Below are 23,194 nucleotides of genomic sequence, written 5' to 3'. Positions count from 1 at the left end.
CGCAATATGGGGCCTCAGCCATTTTTTTTTTTTTTTTGCATTTTTCCATCAGAAATACAACACTCATAGAGTTCTATGAACTATTAATGTACTTTCGTGTATCAGAGACACTATATGGCAGCACATACAATGCCTATGCTATGGCTCAGTATGGTAGACCACAGTGGGTCTGAAACATTGCACTATCATACCCACATACCAGTAACCAAATCTCTTCAGATGTGTGCTATGAAGAAAATATCCCAAATGTATATCCAATATCTATAAATGATCCTTACCATTAGTTTACACAGTGCAAATGACTATGACTAAATAATACAGACCAATAGAAATAGTCTCATATGTTTGTATGTTACCTTAGCCGATTCCGAAACGTTATCCCAGTAAGGTGATGGGAAATCCACTTGGCCCATTAGAATTTGATCAAAAAGTACTTCTTGGTCATCTCCACTTCTAATGTACAAAGACAAAATATCAAATAATATACAGGACGAACATGGAGTATGAAAACACTTGCCGCGCCAGAAAATAGGAGAACTATAATACCCAGCATACACTCATGTACATCTGATTTCAGATTAGGAGGGGGATTGGAATTGGAAGGACATTTTAAATTCCGGAATTTTTTTCTGACGATTGATACATGATATGTAACATTACGCTGCTCTATATATCCCATCATATAACCCATCACTAATATAGAAATACAAGCTACAATAGTGAATTCCCCAAATATAACAGTACTAGCTGGTACCCAAGACTTCGTCTGCGGTGATTGTAGAAGTGGGTATATACAGGCGCGGGTAAGGTTTTCGTACTGTGTATAAGGTATGGGATATAAAATGTAACTGTGTATCTTGTTGTTGCTGTAATTCTGAGAGCACATGAGACTTTTGTGTTGAATGTAATTTGTATTTCAGCCGCTATACGGTGTTGGTATAAACTGTACATAGTGACTTTGGGACAGAGGTATTTCAGGTTAATATACTTTGATATACGACATTGTATGATTTGTTATTTTCCGCCAGTACATGTAAGTTTTGGGCACAGGATACTCTTGAGTAAGCAACATAAAGTCTGGCCCTGTGCATGACAGTTTAGTAACTCCATGCGCCTCTTATTAATAGCAATTAACCCCATCATGTCCCTCACATTAACCCCAGTGTAAGAGTTACTGATAGAGATGAGCGAGTACTGTTGGGATCAGCCGATCCGAACAGCACGCTCGCATAGAAATGAATGGACGTAGCCGGCACGCGGGGGGTTAAGCGCGCTGGCTACGTCCAAGCGGAAGTACCAGGTGAATCCATTCATTTCTATGGAGCGTGCTGTTCAGATCAGCTGATCCCAACAGTACTCGCTCATCTCTAGTTACTGATATGTGAGAGACTTGGAGGTAATAATTAAGTATCTTCATTACTGAGGTCTTTTATTAGTACCTCCATATGTCTCACATAGTAGTAACCTTTATATGGGGCACACAGGGGTTAATATGAGGGACATGATGGGGTTTATTCCTATTAATGTGAGGTACATGGAGTTACTAACACTAAACTAATAACCCCATGCCTGACATTAATGACAATAGGAAGTAAAGGAAGGGAGCTGTGTGTTTCTTACTTTCAGTTTGCTAGCAGCTTCGGCAGGAGCTATAACTATAGCAGGCAGAGACTTGAGCGACTAAGCTCCACCCCCTGGGTTTCCTGCACATCTCGCAAAGGGGAGTGTCCTTATGCCTCAGCTCTAGCAGAGACTTTATTTAACTCTTGCAGGTCCTGTGCTGCTGGCATGCCAGTGAAATATGGCAGGAGTGCCACTCTTGGCATGTGTGCCAGGGGTTGCTGACCTCTGCTGTAAGGGGTAATATGAATTTTGTGGCTTGCTATGGTCCAAAGTGTGTGAGATTGCAGAGATAGTGATGTGAGTTTGGGGTTTGTGGGGGTCCTGGGAAAAACGTATGTGCGCTACTGTGTCGAAAAGTAGCCTATTGCGCAATCGAGTGTAGGGACTATGTTTGTGGAAAATTTCAGCCAAATCGGTGGAGCGGTTTTTGCGTGATTGACCGCCAAACATCCGAACATCCAAAGGGTCCTGGGAAAAACGTATGTGCGCTATTGTGATGAAAAGTAGCCTATTGCGCAATCGAGTGTAGGGACTATGTTTGTGGAAAATTTCAGCCAAATCGGGGTCCAAAGTGTGTGAGATTGCAGAGATAGTGATGTGAGTTTGGGGTTTGTGGGGGTCCTGGGAAAAACGTATGAGCGCTATTGTGACGAAAAGTAGCCTATTGCGCAATGGGGTGTATTAACTATGTTTGTGGGAAATTTCAGCCAAATCGGTCAAGCGGGTTTTGCGTGATTGACTAACAAACATCCGAACACACAAAGCCACAAACATCCAAACTCACAAACTTTCACATTTATAATATTAATAGGATATATAATACAGGGTTAGGAAACTTACCCACGGAATGGAGGAAAGCCACACAGTAGGATGTAAGTAATGACGCCTGCGGCCCAGATGTCCACCTTTAAGCCATATCTGAGCAAATACAAAAGATTCAGTAAAACATCCCATTTATAATGCATTTAATAATATTAGAGACTGAACCAAATGCCATAAGAAGGTAGTCATACATATCCATGGAAAGTACCAACATTAGAGACTGAGGATTGGAGGAAAGGGGCGTTTCAATGGGGCTGAGCGGTAAAAGGTATCAGTATTGCCAGTATTTTTAACAACTGGTTGGGATACTAGCTCAGTCTTTGCTTCACGTGGATTAATACCTAGCTATGACGTTGATCTTTTACAATACAAAGTATGAATGTGACATGCTTTACCCAGTTTCTGCAATGATTTCTGGGGCTACATAAGTTGGGGTTCCACACACAGTGTAAAGAGGTCCATCAACCACCGTCGCCAGTCCAAAGTCTCCAAGCTTCAGAGATTTACTGCCATCCTGGTGCTCATACACCTACAAAATAATGGCAATATATGTTTAACACATTCTAAATGATTGTATTAGATATTTGGCGCCAATCTAATTCTACAGAATCCACATTTCCAATATATATACCTTTCTGATCAAGTCTTCAGAAATACAGATTTGTTCACCTTTAAGGGGGTTGTGCCATTAAGGACACTTATCTCCTATCCACAGGACAGGGGGGTCCAATTCCTGGGGGTCCAATTGCCAGATCTCCCAGCAATCAGGGGACCAAAAATCCCCCTAAAGCCTCCTTGTCAATGAAGTTCCAGTGCATATGACCGGCGTTCCATTCACTTCTATGTGTGTGCAGACGTTGCTGGAGATTACAGTCCCTGTAGCCCCATAGCAATGAATGGAGCATAAGCACACTAGTGCTCCATTTACAAGGAGGCTTTAGGGGGACTTTTGGTTCCCTATTCTGATTGCTATGGATCCCAGTGGTTGGACCCCCCGTGATCTAACACCTATCCCCTGCAGTGAACCAGAGCCTGTATGTCACACCACAAGAAGGAACTCTTGAAGTCTTTAACACACCACCCATGACACTTAAAGGGGTTGTCCATTTTCAGACCAATAATGAAAGACAAATGTTATTGTTTGTATAATAAAAAGGATTTTTAATTTTCCAGTGTACTTTCTTTATCAATTAATCAAAGTTTTTTTTTTTTTGTTTTTGTTTGTTTTTTTAGATCTCTGCTTGCTGTCCTTCATCCTACTTACCTCTGGTGGATGAAAGTCTGACCATGGTCATGTGATTATATAGTCCATGCACATGTGATGTACAGTCCATGGTCATGTGATGTACAGTCCATGGTCATGTGATATACAGTCCATGGTCATGTGATATACAGTCCATGGTCATGTGATATACAGTCCATGGTGATGTGATGTACAGTCCATGGTCATGTGAACACACAGCTCGTTACAGTCACAGCACAGTAATCAGACATCTGCCTTGTAATGAGCTGTGCACATCACATGACCATGGACTGTACATCACATCACCATGTACTGTATATCACATGACCATGGACTGTATATCACATGACCATGGACTGTACATCACATGACCATGGACTGTATATCACATGACTATGGATTGTATATCACATGACCATGGACTGTATATCACATGACCATGGACTGTACATCACATGACCATGGACTGTACATCACATCACCATGGTCAGATTTTTATCCACAGAGTTATTAACAGAATAAACTACAGCAAGCAGAGATCTAGAATTGACAAATTGATACATAAAATATATAGGAAAATTGTATTATACAAACAATAACATTTATTGGTCTGAAAGTGGACAACCCCTTTAAGCCTCATTTCTAAAAACAGCTTCTTCAAGAAAATGGTGCATCTACTGAACCATCTAATGGCATGATGGTGCTCACCATAATGCCCCCTACAATGCAATGTGACCATTTTGGTTTCCTGTTGACAGACTCCCATTTCAATTCTGTAATTAACCCCTCAAACACTAAATGGCTTCACATAGACACATGTAGGATATCACTTTGTGACATGAAACAGTATCGTCTTGAAAAGCTCATCATCTCATGACATATCTGGACTAAAGGTATGGAAGGACACTTGTGTAGGTTACCGGGGTACAAACTCTATAAATCCACTAATCTCCTGTGCTTCAATAAATGATAATGTAGGCTTATGCTCTGCAGACCCATATGGATAGGATAGATGGCTATGGATGTACATGGATTTAGTTACATTAAATAAAGGCAGAACGATTAAATGGAGATCAATCTCGGTGTTCTGAGAAACCTCTCTAAATCTACCGCAATATATTGATAATTACTGTAGCATAAATCAAAGCATTTTTGCTTTCGAAGCAGCAGCGGATGATATATGTTGTAGCTCATCCAGACACAAAGCTCAGCCTTTATGTTGTTGGTTGCCAAACCAGAGAGTTCATGCTTGGTTTGTCTTCCTGCTGGACAGACCTGTAAGGAATCTTAGTAGTCATTCCCAATTAATTGAGATGCTTTTTGCATTATATCATGAGAACATAATAATTTAATCAGCAGGACAATTTCACAATCCTAGTCCAACTACAGTGCTGTACAAGTCTAGCGGCCGCCTCATTATCCCTCCTATTTATCCCAATTTAGCTCAAAGAGGCATATGTTAAACACATTGCAAGCTAGCGAAAAGAAAAACAACACAATTTTGCCGAGCCCTGCCAACTAGCCGACAATCAACCAACAATGTAATAATTTGCTTTGGAACAAAAAGCAGAAAATGCCATGTTAGCAATTCGGCCTGTTCCTGGCAGTGAAAGGAAGACACTGGAAACAATTAAGAAAAGAAACTCCTTCGAGTGCCATAATACTATGTAAAATGTTAATTCTGGGATTAGCTAACATATCCCACCATATAGAGAAGAAATACAGATTAGTCAGTATTTTATTCTTCAAATGTGTCCGTGGCTACCTTAGCTCCACGTTGCGGAAAGCTGTTTTTTTTGTTGTTGTTGCAGATTTTGATGCTTTTTTTTGGAAAAGTCAAGAATGGTTTTAACAGGAGGAAAAAGTATAAGAGCTTCCTTTATATTTCCCCTTCCTTTTAAAGCCACTCTTGCTTTGGCGAAGAATAAAAAATGCAGTAAAATCTGCAACAAGAGAAAAAAAATCTGCAATATAGGGCTTAAATCTAAGGCCGAGGATCCACGTTGCGAAAATGTTGCATTTTTGAAAGCCATAACATGTCGATTATACCTACGGAAACACCAGAGTTTTGCATATAGAGGCAGAAAGACTGCAGACTTTCTGTGAAAATGCTGTTAAAAAAACGTGTTGCGTTTCCCCCGTGGTCTTTTCCACAGCGTTTTTTTGGCAGTGATTTGCTGCGTGCGACCTTAGCAAAAAGGGGTTTTCCAAATATTGTAACAATATTAAATATCTAGACTACGAAACTTTAAATTTTTTTGCAAATATATGTAATTAAAAATTTTGCAGCTTTAGACAAAGGCCTCACCTGACGGGAGAAGCGAAAAAATGTTGCGGAAAAAAACCCTGTCAGAAATGCATCGTGGTTTTTCCCACAGTCATTTTTACAGAGAGATTCCTCTGCATACTTTCTGATGCAATTATACCTATATGGAAACCACCAGCAATTCTGCAGGTATAATTGACATGTTGCGATTTACAAAAACACAATGATTTTGGAAATTGCAGGATTTTCCTCTGCGGGTATTTTTCTGCCATGTGTGGATAGGATTCACTAGAATTCCATCCACATTGCAGGGACTGTAAAATGCTGTGTTTTTTGCCAAAACGCGGCATTTACACTATGTGGGGCTTCAGCCTAAACAATTTTTTTCTAATATTTTAGTGGTGATAGTTTTTTTTTGTATGGGAATTGTCAGAAGCTCAGTTATTGTGTCTGGGTTATCTGTTCATACATGTAGTGTCCTCCTGATAACCAGCCATGATGTCCTTATTGTGGTCGGGTTATCTTCTCATACATGTAGTGTCCCTGCCTGATAATCAGCCATGATGTACTTATTGTGCTCAGGTTATCTTCTCATACATGTAGTGTCCTCCTGATAACCAGCCATGATGTCCTTATTGTGTCCAGGTTATCTTCTCATACATGTAGTGTCCTCCTGATAACCAGCCATGATGTCCTTATTGTGTCCAGGTTATCTTCTCATACATGTAGTGTCCTCCTGATAACCAGCCATGATGTCCTTATTGTGTCCAGGTTATCTTCTCATACATGTAGTGTCCTCCTGATAACCAGCCATGATGTCCTTATTGTGGTCAGGTTATCTTCTCATACATGTAGTGTCCTCCTGATAACCAGCCATGATGTCCTTATTGTGTCCAGGTTATCTTCTCATACATGTAGTGTCCTCCTGATAACCAGCCATGATGTCCTTATTGTGTCCAGGTTATCTTCTCATACATGTAGTGTCCTCCTGATAACCAGCCATGATGTCCTTATTGTGTCCAGGTTATCTTCTCATACATGTAGTGTCCTCCTGATAACCAGCCATGATGTCCTTATTGTGGTCAGGTTATCTTCTCATACATGTAGTGTCCTCCTGATAACCAGCCATGATGTCCTTATTGTGGTCAGGTTATCTTCTCATACATGTAGTGTCCTCCTGATAACCAGCCATGATGTCCTTATTGTGGTCAGGTTATCTTCTCATACATGTAGTGTCCCCCTGATAACCAGCCATGATGTCCTTATTGTGGTCAGGTTATCTTCTCATACATGTAGTGTCCTCCTGATAACCAGCCATGATGTCCTTATTGTGGTCAGGTTATCTTCTCATACATGTAGTGTCCTCCTGATAACCAGCCATGATGTCCTTATTGTGGTCAGGTTATCTTCTCATACATGTAGTGTCCTCCTGATAACCAGCCATGATGTCCTTATTGTGGTCAGGTTATCTTCTCATACATGTAGTGTCCTCCTGATAACCAGCCATGATGTCCTTATTGTGGTCAGGTTATCTTCTCATATATTGAAAACATAGCACACAAGAGTCAGAGAAATCATTCAACAGCACATGCACGACTCTAGATAACTAGCCCCATCATGACAGACATGTCCCGATCAAAACACATAGAATCAAACACAAAAACAGACTCAAAAGAGTCCAAAGATAAGGACATTCAACATTTACATGTATATTGTTGAATGTCCTTATCTTTGGACTCTTTTGAGTCTGTTTTTGTGTTTGGTTATCTTCTCATATATGTAGTGTCCTCCTGATAACCAGCCATGATGTCCTTATTGTGGTCAGGTTATCTTCTCATACATGTAGTGTCCTCCTGATAACCTGTTCACAATAAGGAAATCATGTGAATGATGCAATTGCAGTGGAGAGCGGACATGAGGAGGATTCAGCTGAATCAGCACTGAAATCTTTATCACATAAGGAATGAGTCAATGGCTCCTTATTCTTGTTTCGAAGGTTGAACTAACACTGTAGGATCTTGAGTTGAACTTGATGGGTCTCTTATGTATCTTTCTATGATACATAATGATACCCCTGTCTGACACTAAAGCTTGTCATAAACATATAATGGAAAGGTTTGAAGAATCCAGCATCCACGAGTATAAAATTGAAAATCTTTATTTGTTCAAATTTAAAAAAGCATATACGTCAGACCAGAGACGCTCCCTACCCCAGCACAACCAAAAAAATGGCGTCGGCTGATGCGTTTCAGAACTTGCGTTCCTTAGTCATAGCCTATCCGCCTGCTACACCCAACCCTGTTTAAATAACACAACCACATGTGAGCTTAATAACATTGATTATTACAAACAAACACGTAAAACATCAATCCTAAATAAAAACAGAGGATCCATTGGATATAGAGCATATCATAATATCAGGTGAATCATTCTGCAAATAAAAATATGATCACACATTATCATAATCAAATATTTACCAAACTGTGCAAAACATTGGTTCCTAAGACATATCAGAAATATGAAAGAAGCAAAAATCAAAGGACACCAATTGCTGATTGTCAGTTATCAATATTGCATAGACCTTTGAGCAAAATCACAAATATACTAGTTGAACTTAATATGACATACCTTAAACCGATTGATCAATTCTTGTAAGCATTTAAAGAGAAGAGCCCGGTACCCATAGTGGATCCGTAAGATGAAAGATAGTCTTAGAAACCAATGTTTTGCACAGTTTGGTAAATATTTGATTATGATAATGTGTGATCATATTTTTATTTGCAGAATGATTCACCTGATATTATGATATGCTCTATGTCCAACCTCTACCTCTACCTTTTTGTGTCTACAGTCACTCTTTAGACCTATAAGTCTCCATGGCCTCTATTTTTCCCCTAATTCTCCGAATACACTTTTTGTAAACTAGCGAGAATTCCCATATCAGGCCCTATTGATGCAAGTTTGAGAACTGTTACTACTGAGTCGAGTATCTACTTTTATCTGCTTTATCTTTGGTACATAAGTCTTCTCTGCAGCGTTTTCATGTATTGGTAAATTATTCAATAATTTTGCAACATGGTGGGACAGGTTTTGTGTTTCCCTGCCATTGTTCCTCTTAGTAACCCGGGCTGACGGCTCAGAGAGCAAATTGGTTCATGATCCTCTGAGGCAATCTTTGGCTTGCAAGAAATTCTTTAATGAACCCATGCAACTGGATCTCATCATCCGCCAAAGCCTGACTCAAAGAGAGAGCCACACTTGTGTGTTTCGGTGCCAGGGAAGGATTTCTGCACGGATGACAGCTAAGCAATGTATTTAAGATTCTTCTGAAACCACATCTAGTTAAACACATCTGTCCCCATAAATTCACGTAATATTCACCATAAAATTCCCTTTGAAAATGTATAATAAAATCATTGATATCTTAGTCAACATGGCTTCATGCTGTTACAGAAGGATGTGGATCCTGATGTACAGTATGTCGTCCCGACCAGACGCTTTTATTGCAAAGTTCAACCAAGGGGGATCGTGTATGAAAATGAGATCGGTGGTTTTATCCGTCACCAGTCATCAGGCTTCGAGTAGGATTCTGGAATTATACTTCAGAAAATGAAAGGAAGCTTCTGGCTAGTTGCCCCGGGCAATCCCACTGTTTGCCATGGATATTATGTGATTCCCTACTGTGTTTGATGTATAAATGTAGAAAACTGAGAGTCTGAGAGCTTGCTGCAACATAAAACTCAACAAAAGTCATTCATTTATCTAAAGCCCCACATAGTGAGCCGCAGTAAAACAACGCTGCGGGTAAGACCACAGCGGAAAAGCATGGCGGATCTTTCCGCAGCTTTTTATACAAAAAGTCGGCAGAGTTTTCCTCTGAAGACTTTCTGCTTCTATTATACCTATACGGAACACAGCAGCGTACCCCTAGGTATAATAGACATGTTACTTACCGTATATACTCGAGTATAAGCCGACTTTTCCAGCACATTTTTCATGCTGATAAAGCTCTCCTCGGCTTATACACGAGTCAGGGTCCACGGAGCACAGAAAACTGGAAGGACCTGGAAGGGGGAGGTCCTTTAGTGCTACTGCTCTGTGATTGGCTTGTCATGAGGTCACGTGACTGTGATGTCATCAAAGGTCCTGTAGCCACTGGTATGTAACATCTGCAGATAAGGTTGAGTCTAAATCCTAGTAGCTCCGCCCACACCAGAGTCCGATCACATGGTCATGATGTCATCAGAGGTCCTTTAGCACACTAGGATTTAGCATCTACCCTGCAGATGAGTGGCCAGGACTCATTGTGTCTTATGGAAGATGTCTGTTGTATGGAGGAGAGGAAGCTCCAGTAACGTGACACACACAGGGGCCTTCCTATAGTTACTCTGCCTAGTAATGTCAGGCATTTGACTTATTCATTTAGGTTCAGTAACTCCATGTGCCTCACATTAATAACAGTTAACCCCATCATGTCCCTCATATTAACCCCTGTGTGCCCCATATAAGGGTTACTAATATGTGAGACACATGAGGGTACCAATAAAGGACCTTAATTATGAAGATACCTAATTATTACCTCCATATGTCCCACATATCAGTCACTCTTATGTGAAGCACACAGGGGGTTAATGTGAAGGGCATGATGGGGTTAACTGCTATTACTATGATCTCCATGGAGTTACTGAGCTGCAATGCACATGACCAGACTTTTTATCTGCAATGGTGGATTCCCCCCCCCCCCTGCGGCTTATACTCGAGTCAATACGTTTTCCCGTTTTTTTGCGGTAAAATTAGGGGTCTCGGCTTATATTCGGGTCGGCTTTTACTTGAGTATATACGGTATTTTAAATCACAGCATTGCCATTGCAGACTTTTCTTCTGCAATGTGTGGATGGGATTAGCTAGAATCCCATCCAGTTAGCAGGTACTGTAAAATGCAGTGTTTTTTGCCACAACGTGGGGCCCCAGCCTAAAGGAGTTTCCAGTACTTATTAATTTTAGAATCGGTCATTGTATGATGGGGCTCTTTGCTTCCTGGGCCACTCACAAGCAATGTGGCCCCTTCCCTGTGTTGATGACATTGTACACATAGGGCACGTGGTGCTGTAGAAGCTCAGTCTCATTCAAGTAAATGAAGCTGAGCTGCAATATCAAGCACAGTCCTATGATATGTTCATCGCTCTGCTTGGTATCCTAGTGAAGAGGCTGCAGTACTAAGACTACATTCACATCGGCTTTGGTGTCCCAGACGAAAAAGTCCTGCAAGCCTGAAGATATCCGTGAAGAAAATAACACCCAACAGAGCCTGTTATAGGCAATGGGGTCTCTTGGGATCTGTTGTTTTATGTGATAAGACAACAAATCACAGATGTGACCGTGTCCTTACCACAATATTGTGGCCTCTTCAACCAGCTGAACACTGGGTCCTATGCGTCAGCCCCCCACCAATCACATATTGATAACCTATAAAGACAGATCATCAATATACAAGTCTTGGACAACAATTATGAAACAGAAAAGAAGGCGCAGATTTTATGGTGCAAAGTAGAACACATTGGAAATGGTGGAATGAATTCACAACAATTTACTTTGTGCTTCATGAATTCCTGTTGTGCGCCACATATTTGTATCCTCAATAAATGAGAGATCATTTGTGTCTGCTTACGTTGTACCAAAAATTGTAGGGTTTTTGATGGGTGCGCCAAATATTTGTTCCTTACAGGCTGTGAGTTTAATTTTTTTGTCTAAAGATTTTGTCTACCTGTTCACACCAAATATTTGTCTCATACCGAAGCTCGACACTTTAAAGCTATGTTCACACTTGCCTTCGGTCTCTGTTGGGCGTTTATGTTGAAAAATGCGGAGAGAAAAGTCTTGCAAGCAGGACTTTTCTTTTAAATTGTTAGAGTTCTTAATAGCAGCAACACATTAGAATGCAAATAGTCATAAAGTGACAGTAAACAAGTGCAAAACAGCATATGCCAATGCTATCAACCAGTCCCTTATTCCGCTACTCCACTGTTACCCTATGTAGACAATGAAAAGCCTACAGTAGTCGCACAATTGTCATGGATCCATTGAACAGCTGAGAGCCAGACCCCATCCAATCTGAAGTTGCTCGCCATCTTAAGGCTAGGCCATTCCTTTATACTCAGGATATGTCATCAATATGAGACCAGCTGTGTGAAGGGGCTGCATTGCTTATGTAAGTGCTGTGACCCCTTCACTGTTTACATCATATGTCATCTGTTCCATAGAGGCCATGCTAAGTAATTACAGCTTTGTCCCATTCACTTCTATAGAATGAGAATGTAATTATATTGTATGGATGCTATGAATCAGACAGTGTGCCATGTAAATAGTAAAGGAGTCACAGTACTTGTATGAGAGCTGCAGCCTTTCAAACAGCGGATTGACAGGGGCCCCAGGTGTCAGTATCTGGCCCCCACTGATCTCTGGCTGACCAATCCTGAGGATAGATCATTAATACAAAAAAGAACTGGACAATCCCTTTAATGGACCACGTTACAACAAGTGTAGTTAACATCTTCATCATATGCTACAGTATATGCCAGTAATATGTATATTATGAGGAGCACTGTGTCAAATAAACCAAAAATGGGCCAGAACTCAACTTTACCAACAAAATATAAAATGTCTATGTTTTTATGTGCTTTAAAAACTGTATTTTGACCATTTTATGCCTTCCCTTTTGTCCCGGGGTACTTCTCACCATTAAAACATGCTGCAGGCTAAATCTGTCAAGGTCTCAGTCTGTAGAAAGATTGCCTAAGAACTAATGGGTAAGCCAAACTCCTTGGAGACTACTGTTCTTATTGTGTCTCATACTATTAATGGCCGCTGACACGAGTGCTGCGGCTCTGCCATAAAGCCTTCTATGTATAATGAAATATATAATTCACCTGAAAGAGAGCTATAAATCTTAATCTTTAAAGAGAGCTCAATTATTATGCTAAATGCTAGGTTGGCATTCACAAAAATTAGCATGGTAATATCTGACCTTGGCCAAGATCACATTTCTTCCAACTTTACTTCTCTTATACTTCAAGTTTTGCAAGTGCCAGCTGTCAATTGTTAGGGCATCTTTAATCTATGTACTGAACTTGTCGCTTGTCTTCAATGAGAAATCTGTCTTTGCCCGACAAACTATACCCTGACTGCCAAAGTGGTCGGTATCTCTTGTCATCTTTTCATGATCCTGTTGAATATTCTGTCCTTGATCCCCCCCAGTTTAGGATACGATCAGAACTTAGGAGTCCAAGAAGAAAAAAAACTCATTTAGGCTTCTGGGTTGCAAATGAACCCAGAACAGCGGGGTGTTAGTTGGGGAGCACGTGGTTCAACCCTATGTCATATTACATTCTGCTGAGACTTACCAACAAGTTCTCAGGTTTGATATCCCTATGGACAATGTTCAAGCTGTGCAGATATTTGATGGCGCTCATTAGGTTATACAGCATTCCATTCGCATCTCGTTCTGTGTATTTGTTAGTAGAGGTAATGGCATCGAACAGATCCCCTCCCTGATAGAGAAAGCGAGAAGATAGTTAATCTCCTGAAGACATATTGAAAAGACAGCTTGATCATATAGATAATGTAATACCAACCTTAAGATATGGCCAGTCTTACCTTTATTACAACACCCTGTAATTTGCATCACGACCACTGGGTAGCCACGTATAGTCACATAAACAGAGATGGGAGAACTGGCTCGAATATTCCAAATTGTTCAGTTTTTAAACCGAAGAAATGGAGATTGGTCTTGAGAGAACTATAATGGCCACCACATTATACTCTGATGTCTCTTCTGACTCCAGAGTATAATAGGTGGAGGATCAGGGGAAGTGATAAATATAAAAAAACATTCATAATCACCTTTCCTCACCTCTTTACAGTCTCCTCCCGATGTCTGATGCTATGCCTGATGACGTCATGCACCGGGGTTATCGCTGAGGCCTGTGATTGAGCCATAAGTGGCCACATGGGCAAAATGAGCATCATTATGTCATGATAGAGCGCCAGACGCCACGAGGAGGCCAAAAGACGTAATGGTGACTATGAATGCTTTTTTTGCTTTTTTTTTTTTACACATCCCCTGGGCCTCCACCTATTATAGTGGAGTCTCTGGAGTTTGAAGTGGAGTGGCCTCAGAGTATAATAATGTCACTGTCACTTTTACATAACTTTGGCTGTGTTTGCCTTAGAGAGTTAGAAACTAGAGAGTTAGAAAAGAAAAAGATAGGTTCCTAGTAGCCCTGACAGTGTTCTACACTATGTATTATAGATAGGTTCCTAGTAGCCCTGACAGTGTTCTACACTATGTATTATAGATAGGTTCCTAGTAGCCCTGACAGTGTTCTACACTATGTATTATAGATAGGTTCCTAGTAGCCCTGACAGTGTTCTACACTATGTATTATAGATAGGTTCCTAGTAGCCCTGACAGTGTTCTACACTATGTATTATAGATAGGTTCCTAGTAGCCCTGACAGTGTTCTACACTATGTATTATAGATAGGTTCCTAGGAGCCCTGACAGTGTTCTACACTATATTTTATAGATAGGTTCCTAGGAGCCCTGACAGTGTTATACACTATGTATTATAGATAGGTTCCTAGGAGTTCTGACAGTATTCTACACTATATTTTATAGATGGGTTCCTAGGAGCCCTGACAATGTTCTACACTATGTTTTATAGATAGGTTCCTAGGAGTCCTGACAGTATTCTACACTATATTTTATAGATAGGTTCCTAGGAGCCCTGACAGTGTTCTACACTATATTTTATAGATAGGTTCCTAGGAGCCCTGACAGTGTTCTACACTATGTTTTATAGATAGGTTCCTAGGAGTCCTGACAGTATTCTACACTATGTTTTATAGATAGGTTCCTAGGAGCCCTGACAGTGTTCTTCACTGTTTTATAGATAGGTTCCTAGGAGCCCTGACAGTGTCATACACTATGTTTTATAGATAGATTCCTAGGAGTCCTGACAGTATTCTACACTGTATTATAGATAGGTTCCTAGGAGCCCTGACAGTGTTCTACACTGTTTTATAGATAGGTTCCTAGGAGCCCTGACAGTGTTCTACACTATGTTTTATAGATAGGTTCCTAGGAGCCCTGACAGTGTTCTACACTATGTTTTATAGATAGGTTCCTAGGAGCCCTGACAGTGTTATACACTATGTTTTATAGATAGGCTCCTAGGAGCCCTGACAGTGTTATAGACTATGTTTTATAGATAGGTTCCTAGGAGCCCTGACAGTGTCATACACTATGTTTTATAGATAGGTTCCTAGGAGCCCTGACAGTGTTCTACACTATGTTTTATAGATAGGTTCCTAGGAGCCCTGACAGTGTTCTTCACTGTTTTATAGATAGGTTCCTAGGAGCCCTGACAGTGTTATACACTATGTTTTATAGATAGGTTCCTAGGAGCCCTGACAGTGTTCTACACTATGATTTATAGATAGGTTCCTAGGAGCCCTGACAGTGTTCTACACTATGTTTTATAGATAGGTTCCTAGGAGCCCTGACAGTGTTCTACACTGTTTTATAGATAGGTTCCTAGGAGCCCTGACAGTGTTCTACACTATGTTTTATAGATAGGTTCCTAGGAGCCCTGACAGTGTTCTTCACTGTTTTATAGATAGGTTCCTAGGAGCCCTGACAGTGTTCTACATTATGTTTTATAGATGGGTTCCTAGGAGTCCTGACAGTGTTCTACACTATGTTTTATAGATAGGTTCCTAGGAGCCCTGACAGTGTTCTACACTATGTTTTATAGATAGGTTCCTAGGAGCCCTGACAGTGTTCTACACTGTTTTATAGATAGGTTCCTAGGAGCCCTGACAGTGTCATACACTATGTTTTATAGATAGATTCCTAGGAGTCCTGACAGTATTCTACACTGTATTATAGATAGGTTCCTAGGAGCCCTGACAGTGTTCTACACTGTTTTATAGATAGGTTCCTAGGAGCCCTGACAGTGTTCTACACTATGTTTTATAGATAGGTTCCTAGGAGCCCTGACAGTGTTCTTCACTGTTTTATAGATAGGTTCCTAGGAGCCCTGACAGTGTTCTACATTATGTTTTATAGATGGGTTCCTAGGAGTCCTGACAGTGTTCTACACTATGTTTTATAGATAGGTTCCTAGGAGCCCTGACAGTGTTCTACACTATGTTTTATAGATAGGTTCCTAGGAGCCCTGACAGTGTTCTACACTGTTTTATAGATAGGTTCCTAGGAGCCCTGACAGTGTCATACACTATGTTTTATAGATAGATTCCTAGGAGTCCTGACAGTATTCTACACTGTTTTATAGATAGGTTCCTAGGAGCCCTGACAGTGTTCTACACTGTTTTATAGATAGGTTCCTAGGAGCCCAGACAGTGTCATACACTATGTTTTCTAGATAGGTTCCTAAAAGCCCTGACAGTGTTCTACACTATGTATTATAGATAGGTTGACAGCAACGGACATTAAACTGTCCTTAAACAACATAACGGAAGCCATCTATCCTGCATGCACCATGTAAAAAACATTCCATTATGTTGTTTACATTTGTAACAACAGGAACAGACACAGAATCAGTCTTTGACCGTTCTCTGTGACAATTTTATGTCCGTTGCTGTCATCCTATGATAGAAGACAGCAACGGACATTAGTAACGGTAGTGTGAACTCCCCCTTACTTGCTTAAATGATGCAGTTTAATTTTACATACATAATAAACCCACTAACCTCTGACGTTTGACTTGAATCATTTGCTATAGCCAGAATGAAAATGTAACTGAAGAAACCTGAGACTGTATGAGTCTGTGTCTGATTAAGTTCCAAGAAATAATATAAATAGTCTCTCCGTCAACCTGTAACATTCTCTGATTATTTGATAGGAACTTTAAAGAGGATGATAAATGAAATGCGTTAATAACTACTTTTTAATACACTCATCTGGGTAATGCTAGAAAAATGAGGCATCATCAGAAATTGTTCCCAGATTGCCTCGCTATGATCAGTACCATGTTAGATCTTACCACTAGATGGCAGTGGTGCTCATGAAACTATAATTGCTGCATAGACATGGGGTGACCAGAGTAGTGATGTTTATAAAGCAACAGCAGGTTTGGGCTCAGGACTGTTCAGTGGAGAAGCAGGGGGATAAAGGCATTTATGCTACTGCAACTTTTCCTATTTATGGCTAAGGTCCCAAATAGTGAGTCATAGCCAAAAAGTGCTGCGGAAAAGACCGGTGCGGATATCTCTGCAGACTTTCTGCCCCTATTACACCTATATGGAAAACGACAATGTTTCCATGGGCATAATAGACATGCAGGTACTGTAAAACACCGCAGCCAAATTGTGGCATTTTCAAAATGTGTTGCCCCGGCCTATATCTGTTATATTGCACCTTTAATATGGGAAAAGTGATATGCTACATAGGGTATTAACGTGATTTCTGATACTACTCACGTATTCACAGGATAGGTTATCAGTATCAGATCAATTGGGGTCTGACTTTTCAGACCCCAGAGTATTATAATCAGAGACCCGGGGGAATACAACATTAAAAACTACTGTTACTTACCCGTCCCCCGGCTCCTACGCGGTCTTCTCCGCTGCCTTCTCGCTGCTGTCCTTGTTCAATGACGTCGGACGTCACATGACCTGGGACGCTGGCTGGGTTCATGTGACGTCAGAGACGTCAGGAAGGAGGCCTGGCAGGATCATGGAGAGGTAAGTAACATGTTATTTATGTTTCTTACCTCTCCCGGTCCACCGATCATTATACTCGGGGGTCCGAAAAGACCCCCGAGTATAATGATAGCAGCGGTAGTGGCTGTCACTAGGCCCCTAATGTCCCGGGCCCTGTGGCAGCTGCCTCCACTGCTATGGCGGTAGTTATGCCACTGACTGTGAGGCAGGGACTCCTAGCATCTTAGATAACTCATAGATCTTATTCCTATCTATATCTGTAGCACAGACTTGCTCATACAAGTGTATCATACAACTCTTTTTGTGGATCCAAGACTACAGTGGACTTACTGATGCAATACAGACATCTCTTTTTAGGGATAGGGATCCGTTTGTGCATGTACCCTTAAACTGTATTCACATCAGATGAGGAATCATCATTATCCAGAGGCAGAAGAAATCCATCAGGTTTGGGTTTCTTATGACCATTGAAAATGTGCTGCTGAATGTTTGTTCCCATATAGCACAACGATACCACATACTATATGTGAACATACCCTAACACCACCTATGGACTTACCTTTACTAGTTCCATCACAAGATACAGCTCATTTGGCATATCCATCTCCTCAATGAGCAGGACAATGTTGGGATGCTTCACTCTTCTCAGAATGGAGACCTCATTTTGGATCATATGCTCCTGTTCAAGACATGATAAAACAAAGCAATAAGACCCTGACAACTTAGTTCACTTTACATCAATGGATAAAACCTTCAGGGTAGATGTTGTATGTTCCAAAAACAGTGTCACTCCTGTTCACAGGCTAAGTCCGGTAATGTATTCAAGGCTAAGGCCCCACTTTGCAGAAACGCAGCTTTTTTTGTTGCTTTTCATTTGAGCCAAAGCCAAAAATGCATTGAGCAGAAGGGAGAAGTATAAGAACTTCCTATATATTTCCCTTTCCTTTTGTAGCCATTTTTGGATTTGGCTCAAAAAACTGCAGCAAAATCTGCAACAATAAGACTGAGAGTAAGATTCTCATCCTGCTCTGCCCACTGTCTAAGAAGGTGGGGACAGGAGCTGAGATGAGCTGTGTGCCAAAAATGCACCAAATCTGAATCTATGAGTAAGTGAAGAAGAAAGTGCTCAGATCAAGAGTAATCCAAGTGCCTTCCATTCCCTATTGACTTCAATGGGGAGTTCAGCTCCACTTTGTTATATGTTGGGATAGGACCTGGTAAATGATCATCACATTCCCACCCCATCGGGAGAGCCTTGGCCTACACACTTGGTCCCTAAGGCCTTAGAAAGTTAGCATTCATCGTCATGAAAAAATGGCACATGTGCAACAGGATGACACGGCAGCTTTCAGTCCCAAATCCCCTCCATAAGTAATCACTAGAGTAACCCAATACAATGTACATGTTCTTGCAGCAGGGTTTGTACACTTATTTGTACATTCATATAAACCCATTATAGGACACCTGAGTGTAGTATACACCCCGCAGCCCATACTGTGACTAAGGGAATAAATAATGCATGGACTATAGGATGAGGGAATGTAGGTCTGGTCTGAAGATCCTAATTTCACCCAATTCTCTAATTACATCTCCGTCTCCCTGAGTTCGGCGCCTCTCATTAGAAAAGCAGATTTCTAGTTTTCGCTGCACTGGGATAATGGTAGCGCCTCTTAAGATGGCACCAGCAAGGCATGAATTATTAATGCTCGCTCCAGGAGATAAAAATTATATTGAATTTACAAGTTTTTGTCAAAATTGGGACATCAGATTTCTCCTTTAATCCTCCTGTCGCTTCTTTTTGCAGTTTTGCTGTTTATTTTCTTGTTTTTGTTAAAGGAGAAGTAATTTTTTTCTCTATTTTCTGCGAGTCTTAGGGTTGGTTCACATCTGCTTTTGTATTCCATACGGGGAGAGTCCGCATGGGGACCTCCCCCCCCAAACGGAATACAAACACAATTGCAAGCGCTGTGCTGTAAAAGCACACGGACCCCATAGACTATACTTTTCTGTCCGCACGATCCCTGCAGACATCTGCCGGTAAGCACACGGACCCCATTATAGTCTATGGCGTCCGTGCGCTTTTACAGCACGGCACTTTGCACTTGCGTTTGGTATTCCATTTGGGCGGTCCCCATGTGGACTCTCCCCGGACGGAATCCAAACGCTGATGTGAACAGGGCATTAGTTAGCCCAGTAATGATATAAGGTTAGATTTACACAAGAGACGCACAAGGTCTAGCACCCCGGGGGTACCCATTTTAATGGATGCCCTATGCATTTCAGTGTATGGATCTGTGAGAATGGCCAAAAATAGTTCATGACCTATATTTTGGTGGTCCGTGAGAACTGACAGAAGGAAGAGAGTATGAAGGTAGGTCAGGGTATCCAAACCAGGCCAATATGCTTGTAAGGGTGAGTTCACACGGAGGAAAGTACCACGTGATGTGGCACATAGACGCCGCGTGAGCTTTTGCGGGCCGTATACGCTCCCATTGATTTCAGGGTGAGTTCACACGGAGGAAAGTGGAGCGCAATCTGGCACGTATACACGTGTCGGCAGATTGCGCACCGCAAAAGCTCCCATTCATTTCAATGGGAGTGAGGATCGTAGACGCGGCGTTATTTTGCGGCCGTGATTTTGCGGCCACAAAATCACAGCTGCAAAATAGCGCCGCGTATACGATCCTCACTCCCATTGAAATGAATGGGAGCTTTTGCGGCACTTTACTCCGTGTGAACTCACCCTCAATGGGAGCCGGGATCGTATACGTGGCGCTATTTTGCGGGTGTGATTTTGCGGCTGCAAAATCATGGCCACAAAATAGCGCCGTGTATACGATTCCGGCTCCCATTGAAATCAATGGGAGAGTATACGGCCCGCAAAAGCTCACGCGGCGTCTACGTGCTACATCACGCGGCACTTTCCTCCGTGTGAACTCACACTAAAGGTTGGAATGGCACTTTCAAGGGAGGAGTTCTGGAGATCTGCATGTATAGTATAGCTGGGGCAGGAGCTCAGTGGAGACCCAACTTACACTAGGTTTACACCTGCATTTGGGATTCCATTTGGGGACCCCCTGAACAGAAACATAATCTGCTTAAAGAAGTGGTTACCCATGGAAGCCCATGGACTCCCATAGACTATAATTGGGCCACCGGATTTACACCCAATTTCTGCCTGAAAAGGGTGAAAAATGCAAAGACAAAAGCGCTGCTTGCTTTTCTCTAGGCATTTTTCAAAGAGAATGGGGAAGGGAACTGCCCAGTGGAGACCAAGTCAAGGTGTGAACCTAGCCTTAGTTGCCAGACACAGAGTAGCCCGAGCTAAATCCTGGGTCCAGACTGACTGGCAGCAAGAGCTTATAGACAGAAGTAAAAACTGAACCTGTGTGTATCGGTAGGAAAGTGTTATCGCATTCAGTGTCAAGTGATTCAGTAGGGAGACCCTAGCACTGTCGGACAAGCACCAACAATGGCGCTGTACATGAGACTAGTAGATATTTTGGATTACGCCATCACTTCACAAATACTTTTATCCCAATCCCTGAGCTGAAAGCAAATTGTATACTTTAGATTTACAAGATCTCAACTTGCCCAGTGTAAAAGTCAGCGCCATATCTTGTAACCCCATAAGAATACATCCAGGGTCAAAATGGCTGTGAAAAATGCCCATTTTTCACGCTCGTCTTGCACCCGAGGAGCAGCTGTTTTCACAGATCTTCCATACATGACAGTGTGTAGAGGGATCCGTGAAAATGGCCAAAAATAGGATACGGCCTATATTTTGTTATCAAAATAATGGTTATTCCCACTCACGCGGCCATTACTCGCTGTCATGTGAATGTAGCTTACAACACCATTGTATAGTTAGACAACCAGAGTTTTCCTATAAGATACTCGCCTTTCCTCGGCACTTGCTTTTGTTGATGATTTTCAGTGCATATTCTCTACCGGTTGACCTAGAAACAAAGATATAAAAATAATGATAAAAATAAAGAAACATTTTGTAAGTATTTGCGTTCTGTGTCAGGAATTGTCTTGTGACTTCTTTCGATGCCAAGGCTGGCTTTGCACATTCTGTTCTTTCATGCCGTTTTTGAAGCCAAAACCAGGTGTGAATCCTAAAGGGACAAGCGCTACGTCTCCTTATTGAACCCATTCCTTGTTTGGACTTCAAAAACTGCATCACAAAACCAGAATGTATAAACCCTGCCTCAGGTTAAGGTCCCATGTTGCGGAAAAACTGCTTTTTTCATTACAGATTTTCTTGGTTTTTAGGCCAAAGCCAGGAGTGGACTGAACACAAGGACTTGCCAGTTTTGGAAATTGCAGCATGTCTGCGCTACAGTTTTTACCGCAAAGTGGGCGTGGGATTCGCAAGAATGCCATCCATTTTCCAGATACTGAAAAACGCAATGATTTTTCTCGCAGGGTTTCTAACGCGGGCAAATTGCGGCATTTCCAACCCGTGGGGCCCCAGCCTAAAACTTATTAAGGCTGAGGCCCCACATTGCATAAAAAGCTGCTTTTTTGTTACAGATTTTACAGCAGAAAAATTCAGGAATATCTACTAATAGAAAGGGGGATATATAGGAACGTCTTATACTTCTTCCATCTGCTTAATCCATTCCTGTTTTTGGCTCAAAAACCATAGCAAAAACAGCAACAAAAAAAAAAGCAGCGTTGCCACAGTGTGTGGCCTTACTCAAAGACTGTCCATTTTTTACCTTCTTTTTTTCATAAACCAAACCACTGCGTAGTGGACTTATCATGGCTTGTGCACGAAAAAACTGTCTTAGGCCGGGGCCCACGGACCGGAAATGCCGCAATTTGCCTGCAGCGGAGTCGCTGCGGGAAAAATCGCAGCGTTGTACAGTGCAGGCAAAGTGGATGGGATTCATGCGAATTCCATCCCCACTTTGCGGAAAAGATAGCAGCGCAGACATGCTGTGATTTGCAAAGCCGTTGTGGCTTTGCAAATCACAGCATGTCAATTATATCTACGGAAACACCAGCAGCTTTCTAGTAGATATAATGTTAAGAGAAAATCCGCGGAGGAAAACTCTGTGAACTTTCTCTTAAAAGCACTGCGGAAAGAACTGCAATGCATTCACGCAGCGGTTCTTCCTGCAGCGCTTTAGTGTTGTATATGGAGTTTTTTGGCAGCAGATTTTGAGGTGGAATCCGCTACAAATCCGCTGCCATAACGGGCTCAATGGAAGCCACTCGCTTTTTTTTTCTGCTAGCTGGTAGCGGAAAAAAGAAGCGACATGACCCTTCTCGCTGGGGATTCTGTGGCTGAATTAGCCACAACGTCCAGGGCGCGAGGCTCCCTCCTGATTAGGCCCATTCATTTAGGCCTAATCCAGAGTCGAATGCCGCAAAGGGATGCCGGTGCAGTGTATGCACTGCAACGGCACTCAGTCACGGCTAGCCGTTTTTTAACTGGATTCTGAGGCGGCCTCCACGTCAAAATCTGTACCAAAAACCCAGTGT

At 41.7% G+C, this 23,194-nt stretch overlaps 1 protein-coding gene across 4 annotated transcripts in view; it reads right to left on the bottom strand.

The window, feature by feature from the left end:
• Nucleotides 1-23,194, bottom strand: part of DCLK1 (doublecortin like kinase 1) — a 289,553-nt gene that overhangs the window by 27,660 nt on the left and 238,699 nt on the right. For all 4 annotated transcript variants that reach the window (XM_075265954.1, XM_075265952.1, XM_075265953.1 and 1 more), the window contains 6 exons: nt 21,600-21,657; nt 18,258-18,377; nt 13,355-13,501; nt 2,841-2,974; nt 2,464-2,541; nt 357-453 (listed from right to left, as the gene is read on the bottom strand). In XM_075265954.1, coding sequence (XP_075122055.1) covers nt 357-453; nt 2,464-2,541; nt 2,841-2,974; nt 13,355-13,501; nt 18,258-18,377; nt 21,600-21,657 — 634 coding nt within the window. The remainder of the gene's footprint in view (nt 1-356; nt 454-2,463; nt 2,542-2,840; nt 2,975-13,354; nt 13,502-18,257; nt 18,378-21,599; nt 21,658-23,194) is intronic.

This window comes from Leptodactylus fuscus, chromosome 2 (genome assembly GCF_031893055.1).
Source record: "Leptodactylus fuscus isolate aLepFus1 chromosome 2, aLepFus1.hap2, whole genome shotgun sequence".
Lineage (NCBI taxonomy): Eukaryota > Metazoa > Chordata > Amphibia > Anura > Leptodactylidae > Leptodactylus > Leptodactylus fuscus.
Note: the sequence above shows the minus strand (reverse complement) of the source record. Positions and strands in the feature narration are given on the sequence as shown.